This window comes from Pieris napi, chromosome 10 (genome assembly GCF_905475465.1).
Source record: "Pieris napi chromosome 10, ilPieNapi1.2, whole genome shotgun sequence".
In the NCBI taxonomy this organism is placed as follows: domain Eukaryota; kingdom Metazoa; phylum Arthropoda; class Insecta; order Lepidoptera; family Pieridae; genus Pieris; species Pieris napi.
The window spans coordinates 175,921-188,880 of NC_062243.1; the positions used below are offsets into that span (position 1 = coordinate 175,921).

Consider the following 12,960-nt stretch of genomic DNA (forward strand, 5'->3'; position numbering starts at 1 on the left):
AGGACAAACTAATGAAAAGACCGTATAATTACTAATATTTACTTTGTATGAGCGCTCAGAATGACATCGTACCAGTACTGTATATCAGCAAGTGTTGGTGATATGCATATAGCTGAACGTGGAAAATCTGGGTATGGAAACTGCATCAAATTAAGTTTATAAAATGCCAACAAAATACACAAATAAAGCAATGCTAGAAACACATAACTTCAAATGCATTACAATCGTCAAACATTATATTTAAACTACTGTTCAAAGGAAAAAGCTAATATGCAATCTATTTATTTGTTTCCATCTCGCATCGTTGCGCTGGCTTCAATTAATGCTTTGCGGGAAACTGCTTTAATAAAGTGTTGAAATGTTAATGAGTGTATGTTGTAGTAAAACAAACAGTTTGAAATTATGATTGCAATTTGAAGATAATGCCAAAATGGTCAATAAAATATCTAAACTTGTATAAAACGTTATTGATAATTTCGGAAGATAAAAATTACATTAAAGATTTCTCAAACATCATAACGTAGGAGTTATCAATCTGTAACATTGGATGTGCGCCTGCAAATTGATTTTGTACTCATAGTAATTTCGTCTTTAAATCAAACGTGTAACGATTACATTGGTGTAGAGGAAGGGTTGTCCTGTACACACATTAGCTGCGTCAGCTCTGCAGACTAAACATCATCAATCAAGCGGTATCGCGGCAAATACTGCTGCAAACTGAGGCTGAAATCATCCAGAATTACGGAATCGAGAGTTCTCCATTTCAATTTACTGTTTCGCTTATTGAAGCAAAAATCTGTTTGACTAATTAGTTCGGTAATGGATTTTTTCGAACTTCCTTCACTCGCCAACTTGTTGAAAGTTGTTTGGAAAATTTGGTTTCACCTTGCGGCTATGAGTGTGTTAAATCGATATAATTTTTTTTAAATCACATTTCATTCATTTACGGTACTTGAAGGAAGTTTTAAAAGATTCGCTTACGATTTTCACTTAAACATCATGTTTATCAATCAAGTTACATAATAATTAATTATAATTTTTGATAAGCTTTTAAAAATATTATATCAACGAGAAACCGACATTGTTAATGACACCCATCTTCATATATTCACGAGCAAACCTTGTTGTGTGTGGTTGTGTAACAATGTACGTGGTTTAATCTATATCTATATATATAAAAAGAAAATGGTGTTCGTTTGAGGCTCTTTCACGCTTAAACCACTGATCGTATCGACATGAAACTACCACCATTCGATGCGAAATTTTTCTTCGATGGTTTATGGCTATTTATTTTTTTAATTCCAACGTTCCTTCATTTTTTTATTTCTGTTTTACTTTTATGAAATTTTTTCCCGCTAATAAAAACAAAAGAGGCTTCCTAGAACCGCAAAACGTCAACATCTGTTAAAAACTCGATTTTCGAAATATTTCAATTTTCTTAGCGGGAAGTTAAAAAGAAGAATAATAAAAATATAAAAAAAAAAAATAATGAAACATAAAATTTATTTTAATTCGTCCAGCAAAGCGGGCGCGAAACGGCTAGTTCTATACAATTATAACAACTTGAAATAAATGTTAATCTCGTTTAAGTGACAATTCTTTATGACAATTTGAATAAAACAGCAGAGGATACTTGGCAATGATGACTCATTTTCAAGTACAGGAACAATAGTATTAGCAGAATTCCAGCCTTTCCGCGTCATCCAAGTCCTACTCGTCCACCCATGGGACCTGTTGAAGCTACGCTCACTCGTGCCTACTATGTAGACGTACGACGTCCGACGTTCCACAACTGAGCGATTCTTAAGGCAATTTCTGCCGCGTACCACCACTATGTTGAACCAGCTGCCCACTGAAGTATTTTCGAACCAATTCGACTTAGGGTCTTTCAAGAAAAGAGCGTACCAATTCTTAAAAGGCCGGCAGCGCGCTTGCGAGCCTTCTGGCAGTGCGAGTGTCCATGGGCGGCGGTATCACTTAACATTATGTGAGCCTCATGTCCGTCTGCCTCCTGTAACAAAAACAAAAGAAAATTCTGCGCTTCGAACAGAATCCATCCGTCGGATATCGAATACCGCTGATGTGACTTGTCAACAAATGGAATATAATGTTCCTTTCTTTTTAGTTTGACGTTTCAATTGATCAACTCGTGTTTACAATAATGTCCTAAAATTTATATTATCTAGTAGTCAAAAAAAAAAATTACTCCGCAAAAAAAAACACACACTCAGAAGCACCATGTCATCCTCGTAGATTATATTATTGAAACAATTTTCGTATTGTATAATACACTACACTAATTAGTTTTTATCTATTTTCAATTTAAACTTTTGGGTTCCTCCATGATAATATGTTGGATGTAATTCTTTCCTTTCAATATTCAAATTAATATTTATCAAATAGTATCTAAATATTTTGTTTTTATAAATAAAATAGGTTAATTGTCTGACTTTGGGCGACTCTCTTCCTGGTTCATATTCAACGACGTACTACAATCAAATATCGATGATGGAACTATCGTTGAAAGACATCTGTCCAACGCATTGAGAAACGATATTCGATCTGAAAGGGAGGCTATGGTGGAACGTTTAAAGTGGACGTTAAAGAAAGTTTCGAATTGGAGCGATGTGAAATTAGTCCAATTTAAAACAAATAAAACGCAGGCCTGTCTAATGAGTTGTAAAAGTAGTCCTACCTTCCGGGGTGTTTCTTTGGATTATTTGGATATTGCACTCCGCAGAATGCTCCTTGAAACTTACTACCTGATTCCATCCTCCCCAGTCAAACTACGCTCGTCTAGAAACCGTTGTATCACTACGCATCAGGAGGGATTGGCCGCAGCCAAGTGTCTGTCAGTCATAAAGGAAATTATAAATATAAATCAGTCTAAATTTCTAAATATAAACTTAAAGATAATCATAATAAACTTAAATATTAAGACGTGTCGCGTGGAATTTGTAAATTATTATGCATTTGTAAGTCGCAATTGCATACTTCATCGTAGATAACTTGCAATTCTCTTTCACTACTTCCTAAAGCTCATTATAATTTTAGTTCTTAAAACTGTGTCAGCTTGTATATCAAAACACTAAATTCCCTTGAGGAAGCCAGTCAGTGCAAGGTGAGTCAGTGCAGCAATTATGTTCCACGTACACTAATATTGTAAAATTAAACGGTTTACGGCGCGCGGTGTTAAGTTAACGGCTTTTAATGTTAAATTAACTTAGCTGGAAGTGAATTATTCATGCGATGTTTAGTGTGCAATTATATTTTAATACCTGTGTTTTATTCGTGATACAGAATTTTAAATTTTTGCAAACCATAGACATTTTAGACACCATTACCGTAAATATAGCAAATAAACATTTATTTTATTTTAGCTATTATACATAATTGAGTTCAAATTGAGGCCTCGTGAGGGAAGAAAAGTATATATAAAAAAAGGGGGAACAGATTGTTAACAATCTTCTAATGTATTCATGAATTAATTTAAGTTGACATTTAGAACAACTTTCATTTTTTTTTCTTTTCTTAACTTTTGCGTAATACCAACCGTATCACCTCGACGTCCGTCGTTCCACAACTGAGCGTTTTCTAAGGCAGTTTTTGCCGCGCACCACCACTATGTGGAACCAGCTGCCCACTGAAGTATTTCCGAACCAATTCGACTTAGGGTACTTCAAGAAAAGAGCGCACCAATTCTTGAAATTCTGCTAACGCACTTGCGAGCCTTCTGGCTATGTGAGTGGCCATGGGCGGCGTTTGCCTCCTATTACATAAAAAATCTATTTGTGACTTCCTAATTAAACAACCTGTGCCACAAAGAACGCTTCGGTGAGCGTCGAAACAATTTATACTAAAGTAATAAGTCCTGAGTACATACCTCGTTACGATGTATCCTTACCAAGAAGAAAGGCACACAATTGTCAGTCGTTTGGGTTTGAAGAAACTGTATTAGATTGGAACAAAATGAGGTTCGACTGATACTGATACCTTACCTCACAATAGTTCACAAAAACGCACAAAACACTCACTATCAAATTATAAATTGACATATACTGTGAAAAATGAGTGAGTACTCTGTATTTGTAATCTGTTTTTGTATATCAAATTCCATAGTCTATTGTCAGAATAATTATTTAACTAATTTGCAACTGTATTATCTATACGATTCTTTATAACAACTTGTCTTGAACCAGAAGTTGATTCTTTTTGGTATTATAATTGTTTACAGATAAATAAGCGGGGCTACTCGGGACGGTAAACGATTTTAAAAAAATGTGCGTGCGTACAAATTAAACATGTCAGAAGTGAAACTTCTTTGGCAAACTAATTTTTAAGTCTTATTCATATTTATACAAATCTAAAACTTTAGAATTCCGAGACTTGGAGGGAAAAAGGAAGATATGTAAGGAAGAATTTAATTGTCATTAATATTAAAAGTGTCGAAAATTAATACAAATTATTAATTTAATTTATTTCTTCGATAATAAAAACACGTGGAATTTTAATTTACAATTCGTCATTTGAGATTTCAATAAATTATTTTGCATAAAATTTAAATACTAATATTTCATTAATTCTCTTAACGAAATTTTAATTGTAAAAATAGAATTTCTATATGGTAATTCGCCCTTCTCACTCTCTCTCAATCGGTCTCAATCGCTCTCTCCATTTTCTTCGACAAAAACGCTGCACATCTTCATGACGCTAATATTATTATTATTATTGCGTTTCATCCGTAAAAATGTTACCCTCATGCGCCTAAAGAAGTTTCACGTCACAAACAAATACAGCTTTAAAAAAGTACTCAGTTAATAAAACCTTTTCCTTAAAACAAGTTAAAATCACAGATACTGTTTTGTAGAAATTCAGGCGATGAAAAGAATCCCTGCATATTATAAGTTGATCAACACTGCGCAAGCGCGTGTTTCGCTCCTTGAACAGAACAAACTTGCTCCCAACAGTCGCAAATGAATCGCCGCGCAAGGACATTTTGCGAGCGTTTTCCTAAACATCGTTTCTTTCGAAAGGAAATATTCAAAATTTAAATATCAAATAATGAATAATTTTATGACTACTACATATTAGTGACTTGTGAAATATTCTAGTGATGATGTGGTCGCTCTGGGCACTTACTTTCATTGGAGTTTCAGTGTTGTTTAGGTGTACGGACTCAGTTGGTAAGTTTTATATTATAATAATTAATACTACAACAGTATTATATAATTATAGCTTTAATTAAATGGCGGAAGTAGACTTAATTATGTGCAGAATAAAATTACTACCTGAAAATTAGGTTAGAAAATTTTTCTGTAATCGCTTTTACTTCAAGTACGTTATTAATTATATTTTATGTCACGTATTAAAGGAAAAAAGTTAAGATAAGCAGTAAAGTTAAGGGCAAACAAAGGAATATTATGTTTATATTTACCTTGCATTCATAATTAGATTTATTACTCAAATAAACGGCTCTCTCATTCAACGCTCTATTGCTTCAATTTTATATTGGCAAACAATATACATATAGAAAAAGAAAAATGTCATTAAGAAACCCGTAGCGATGAGTTTTTACGTTAAATATTAACCTGGAATTCTGTACCAGGTAGAGATAAATTTATAAAAAAAGAAATAAACTACATATTACGTAACGACAAAATTGGAGGACTACCCCGGAGAGCAATTCCTACAAGTTTTGCACAAATAACCTACTTTAAGGAGAAATGTTTCATCGGTAAAACCAGAAATGACGGCTCGGGGAATTCAATTCGACTATTTACTCTCTTAAAAAGACTCCTTTCGAATATCTGCTTCGTTGTCGTGGAGAGTTTTCATCATTGAAATTATCGTTCTAACTACTAACATTCTGGAATTTACATTTATATAATATATGTATATGGAACATGGTGTAATGGTTGCAGCTTCTTACAAACGTTGTTAAAAAAACATGGTGATTAAAAAGAGTGGCGGAGAGTTTATTGCCAGTTCTTCTCATCCATTCTACGCCCTTACTTTGAGAACTGGCACTAAATGTAAAGTGTAGTGTAGTGTAGTAGAAGCATTTCATTCACATTTTTTTTTGACGTTCATAAGTGTACATTGTGTTGCCAATATGATACAATTATTTTTGACTTTTGATATATTTGTATGGAGACACTCGTCTAATGGTTGTAAATACTTAAGTACTTAAGGAGCCATTGGGCTCGCCCCGCGGACCTTACTCCACATTCCTCCTCAACAGCAAGCTGCATTGCCTGCATCCCACTTGAGGTCCACGCACTGAAGGTGTATATGCAAGCTAAGGTGGTCAAACCACGCCAGACTTATACAGGCCCATTTGCTCTTTTTTCAAAGGGAACCAAGCTAGTGCTCTAAAAACAACCCAGGGAAAGATTGCAATAGTGGCGCGGACAAGAAATGTGCCGATGGTCCTCGCCATACATATGGTTGTCCGTTTATGGAAAAGTATTGGTGTTATAAGATTGTGGAGCTGCAATGCATACCAAAATATGAAGATTAAGAAACACACCACTCTTGAACAGTGATCAGGCGGTCGAAACTGTCGAATACAGGTCTCTGCGCTTCATTTACTAAGTATGTTTCAGCAGATCACGTCCAATTATGAGAGCAACATTCTACACACGGTCTAACTTACCAGCTTGAGCTGTAATAATGATGGACTTTTAGTAGGTACATTTTTCTTTCCAAATTAATTCTACGCCTATAGAAAAATATGTATACGGCAAGCAAGTTAACTTTTATTGTCGGTCGAATTGGCCTTAGATATTCATGTATTCAAAATTAGGGTTAAACAGGGCAATGCAACCCTCGTTTTGCTGACGCAGAGAATGCGAGATGTCGATTCTAATAAAAACTTAATACAGGTACTTCTCGTTCGTAATATCTTGGTGTTATTGCTTATTACAAATATTGCTTCCGTTTAGTATTAAACGGATAATATGTTGCAATATTATAACAATGTATGTATTTTATGTTTATTTACTTAATACTAGGGTACAACTGATTTACAATTCTAACTTTCTGATAAGGTGTATTTTACGGCTTAAATACGTTCATTTAATTTAAGTTAGATACTGTTCTTTAATAATAATGCTACCTTTTTAGTGATAATTAGCTTAATGTTAAATATTATTCCAAGATTCGAATCTGAATTACGTTTATTGTCTTAGGTTTACGGGAGAACTACGCATTCGTGTTTATCGGATTTATACACAAATTTATAACAATATTTACATAGTTATACGTTTTAATTAATTGTATAATGATTATAGTATATCAAAGTGTCGCCATATTATCGCCTTTTTTTGGGCGTGATGTTGGAATCTACAATAGAAAGTGCAAATTGCAATAATCTTATCTTAATAACAAATTATGTGTTGTCTGATGGGACAGCGTCTCACTTCCTACGATTGCTAAGCAGCACTGGAAATGTCACTTTATGTAAAGAATACAATAAATTCGCGTTTATGTCCATTAAATAAGTTTCATATTCATCTAGATTAGTCTATATCTACGATTGATTTACATAATTAAAAATTAGTCGCTAGAGTATGATTTTAGTTTGCCGAAATCAGTAGACAAATATTATCGGTATATTTTGAACTTTTTGTTTATAACTCGAGGAAACGACATTTGAAATAGAAAATTTCTCCTAAATTAAAAAAGGATATTTCCTTCCACGAATTCAAATTTGTTTGAATTAATTGTGTTATCTAAAACATTTGGTAGAATAAACAAAAAGGTAATTGGGCGCGCGAGTAATTAAAAGTTTATTTTTATTAAGAGCTCTCAGTGTTCTTGTATAATATATTTTCAAACCTCTAATAAATAGAAATATAAAATTATATGCACGATAAAATATAGATATTTTTCGTTTCTCTAAAAGATACTATTTTCCAATTTAAATAAATGTATGTTTATATGATACTATTTTGATAATGGAAATTCAAAATCCGCAGATTATTGATGCCGTAAATTCCACAACGCTCTAGTTATTACCAATTTCAATATGTGATATTTGATATTTATAAGCTCAAACAAAACCCCGGATTCGAATCGAGTATCTATGTATCTAAGATGAGTTTGTTTACAGTAAATATTATTCTATTTCCCCAGCTACTGAACCGAAAAATGGGACCCGGTGCTGTATTAAATAAAAGCCTGAACGAATTGTAATTGAGTATGATAAGATGACAGATATTTAACGAGATCATAATTAAAGATATGGTTTAATTTTGAATGTTAATAACTTTATATACGTTTATATCCAATAATCCAATGCTTAGTTAAATCCTGGTATAAGGTATTCGCTCAAAAGAGGTTTTTGCCGAATGGTATTGCCTGATTCTTTCATATCAGTTGAATTGAAAACAAGATCTTTTATGATGCCTTTATGAACATCCGCGTTCCAATCTTGAATTCATGGAATGAATATTCAATCGAATCCAATCGGAGTACTTTCGTTTTAATCAAAGAACTCTATTCAGAAACTTTCAAAAAGTCATATAATTTAGAATAGACGTGTACGTAAGGTATTTGTTGTAGTTATTACACCTCCATTGGGCCATGAAGCACTCATATACTGGTTTTATTACGAAGTTTTCTTAAGACAACAGTTAATAATCATATCACACTCTAATATATGTGCCATTTAAAACCATGTAGCATTAATATGTCAAACAACTTTGCCTTTTTTACTTCTTCAATATTTGTGTAGACTACGCTATATTACACATATGAATTAGAATTATCTAAATTGAGAAAACTCAAGGTTCAAAACTCCATTTCTATATAACTTCCATTTAACGTTAAAATTAGAAGTATCTATTTGAAATCACGTAGGTACGATATGAGAGAGCTGTCGAGAACAGGCTATCTGGGGACGCTACGCAGCACTAGATAGATATAAGTAGTAAAAAATTTAAACCTCCCGAAGTGATTCAAGTGAGAACGAGGGTAGGATAAAATACCAGCATTAATATATCGAGTCCTATTAAATGTTTATTGCACTGTACGAGTACGATAAGCACTTAAGTTTAAATCGATTATTTTTAATATATCACAGACTGCAAAACTGTGGTACAGTGTAAAAAAATATTACAATTTGTACCTGAAAACTGAAACATCCCAACGCTTTGGTGAATGTCGAAAATCCACTTCATTGATGTATAACAAAAGATTTGAATGTAAAGTTTTTGTGATAAAAATCATAAAATACGTAACAAAAGGCTATTATTCTTTGTATACAATTGCTGAGCGAAATAATAAATCAACTTGTATTACTTTGCTGAAAAATAATTTAACAACACTTGAAATTTTACAATTGAGAAATTCTAATATGAATCACAATTTTCAAAGCATATAATACAAAAAGATAAAGCATAGAAATATGCAACCTCCTCTCTTAAAGTCACGGAAAACGCCCACTATCATGGGTAGCTATGGGCTGCAGTAGCTGTCTTTTATGGCTGCGAGCTTTTTCCCCCTCTATAATACAAAAAAAGCTTAAATGTATTTTTTACTATAAAATATGTATTACAATCAATCAGGTTAATTTTCTTAAAAACTTGTATTTATTTTAAATTAAAAAAAAATATTGTTAGTTATAGTAAGTGTTACGTGTTGAAACGTTGTAACTTTTAAAGAAACAACATACAATACATCATATATATATACACTAATACTCAATATTATTAAAAATAATTAAAAAAACTTACCTTTTTTGCGTCAATTATCACTATGCTTTACATATTAATAGAAGAAGTCAGAAAACCTTAAAAAAAGTCACAAACCAGACTAGACTTCTAAAGAGATTTATGGAAAACGGGAACTATGAATTCTTTATCAAATGCTTGTATGAATAATTTCTGTTCTGGAAGGACATAAAGAGCTCTTTAAAAGCCATTTAAGATTTATCGCGGTGAGACGTTTAATTTAGCGGTCGGATATCGGCCATTACCTCTCTGATTTATGAAGTAACAATATTAAGTTTTTCTGAGATGTAAAATGAACGAATGGCCCCTTTGAATAGCTCTTTGTAATTTTCTGATAAGGTCTGCGAATCCTTAAACTTTAAATCCATTTCAAGAATTAAACATTTTACAAATTTTAATTTTCTGACAATTGATAATAATGTTTCGAAAGCTGTAGAAGCTATTGATGACGATGATAGTAACGACACATTTTAGTACTTGCTACAATAAATTGAAATAGCTAAATTTCTAATATAACTATTACTGTTTAGTTAATTATACTAAGAAAACCACTCGGTTTAATAAATCTAATATTTAACATACCACAATGTTCAAAGTTTTATTTTACTAAGTCTGCTTCAACACAAAACATTATTTAAAATGATTATACTACTTCTCTGAATAAAGATAATCCTTGAAAAGAGAAATTGTATCAAATACGGCTAAGATAACATAGAGAACAAAATGCAGGATACATCGAATGAAAGTGAATCAGGGAACAAGGAAGCTTATAAGCTAAGGAGCACACGTTAACGAGACACGGAGCTAGAAATCCGATAAGCGCATTATAACAGCGTTTCTTACCGGCAGCCGCGACACAATGCCACAGCTTTTTGCTGGTCCATTGTTGCCGGACCATTAATGCCTCCATTGTGGCTCTCACAATGCCGCGATTACAGCTAATAATTAGATCGGGCATACCGGACTGTTGGTCAAGCTATTTTCAGCTTGCTTTCACATCAGCTTTTTTCTTGAACTTACTATTTAATGCTTAAACTTCTAACCTTGTAGTTTTGAATTACACAATGTGTGTGATAAAAAGCTACGTTACGGAATTTGAGATTTAAAATTGCGAAAGTTACGAAACAGTGCAAAAGGGTAAATAATGTTTAAGGTTACTAAATGACTGGTAATTTGTGGACAGACAAGGGGCGGGCCTGCTGATGGCTCCAGTGAATAACACATGCGAAATATTAACTTTGGCATACTTTATGTGGGTTATTTATTCGTAAATAAAGACTTCGAGTGAATATTTCGTAAATTCAGTCACGGGTTATATAAACAAATTATAACATTATCCTTTGCATACTTGCTGTCAAAAAATCAGTATTCAGACAGTTTATCAGATCAAATTTTTTAATTTGATCTTCAAATGATAAAATTAATTTACTACTTTTCCTGATGCATTTTAAATATTAAATCTTATATATAAAATTCTCGTTTCACAAGGTTCGTGCCCATACGAATCCTCATCATCCGAAACGGCTCGACCGATTTTTATGAAATTTTTTATGCATATTCAGTAAGTCTGAGAATCGGCTATAATAATCTTTCAAATCTACATTAAAAAACCTACAAAAATTACATTCTAAAACAAATATTATCTTTGTTTTCGAATGTAATTTTCTTATGCTATTTCAGTACCGGCACAAACTTGTGTCTGAAGTCAAAACTGTGCTACGTGGAGTCTCGGACTGAGGTCGACAAAATCTAGTCCAATTTAACTCCAAGAAGACGCGTTTGCGCGTTCTCCGCTACTAAGACTCCTCTTTTCGAAGACATTCTCCTTAAAGCCACAGTCACCATCGGAGTACTGTGGGTTGATCGACGACCAGTCACTTTCAGAGTGGCTTGATTTTTTTGCGTATCTCTGCATTTTCTACCGCATTTACTATGGAGAGTGTTCGGAGGAGTTGTTCGGATTAGTATCTGCAGCTGAGTTTCATCGGTCGTCGACGTCCGTCGTTCCACAACTGAGCGTTTCTTAAGGCACTTTTACCGGCCGCGCACCATCTCTTTGTGGAACCAGCTGCCCACTAAAGTGTTTCCGAGCCTATTCGACTTCGAATCCGTCAAGATAAGAGCGTATCAATTGCTAAAGGACCGACAACACACTTGTGAGTCTCTTCAGCAGTGTGAGTGTCCATGGGGAGCGGTATCACTTAACATCAGATGAGCTATGCCCCCTGCCCCATAAAAAATAAACTATTAATTAAGATATAACTTTAATAATTAAAAAAACCGCATAAAGTGATATAAAAAATGCAGACTGGCGGTTTGGTGTTTTCTATTAAAACCAAAGTTTGTGAAAATATCTCATTACGTATTCGAAAGACTTTCGGGAAAAGCGGGAGGTTTTGATAAATATTAGCGTGTTTATTTGAGAACCGACTTCATCCCTCTGACGATGACGGATGGCGAAATTCTCGAGAAAAATAGTGACCGTTGAAAGGGTGCTCTGCGGTAATAGGCATTCCCAGAATTGTATGAGCTCACAATCGCTTTAGTTATTATATTAATAACATAGGTACTCTATGTGAATAAGCTATAATTACAATTAATTAATTATTATTATTAATTATACATTATTTATAAAAGTACCATGCTTTGCACAGTTTTCACTGATTTTCTGTTTAAGGTCTTGAAATAGTCATCTAGCCTTTTAAAATATTTAGTTGGTAACACATAAAAATATACACATTTTTACATTTTTTCTTAGATATAATTTGTCTATAGTTTCCAAGCACAGACAAGACAGAAAATATTTATTCTCTTGTACGAACTAAAGGATAAAGTTTTGATTTTCGTATAGTCAACGGGAGTGCCGAGAATTACAAAACAACATCTTATATCAAAAGATGGTTTACTGTTTAATTTTACCATCTTAATAAAACCAGTACAGCGACGTCCGAATGCTTGGACCCAGAGTCAAATGACTCTGAGGGTGAGATCTATAGTGCGCACTTGGACTTTGCTCAGACTTTACTTACGAAAAACACTAAGGTTAAACTATGATTTAGTATATTTATAGACATTTTAACGGTGAGATTAAGCTAAACTCAAGCTAAGACAGAAATTGATGTTTCATTTCATGCAATACCTTCTTTATTAGCCTTTAAAAAAGTAAAGAATGGTTGTAGTTAAGTCTGAGCAAAGTCTAAGTGCGCACTATAGATCTCACCCTGAG

The 12,960-nt window shown here is 33.3% G+C and overlaps 1 protein-coding gene across 1 annotated transcript in view; it reads left to right on the forward strand.

Annotated features, from left to right (window-relative positions):
• Positions 1–4,959: 4,959 nt before the first annotated feature.
• LOC125053321 (lachesin-like) overlaps positions 4,960–12,960 on the forward strand; it is a 36,412-nt gene continuing 28,411 nt past the window's right edge. Inside the window, exon 1 of the mRNA XM_047654642.1 lies at positions 4,960–5,183. Within this exon, the coding sequence (XP_047510598.1) occupies positions 5,114–5,183 (70 nt within the window). The 5' untranslated portion in view covers positions 4,960–5,113. The remainder of the gene's footprint in view (positions 5,184–12,960) is intronic.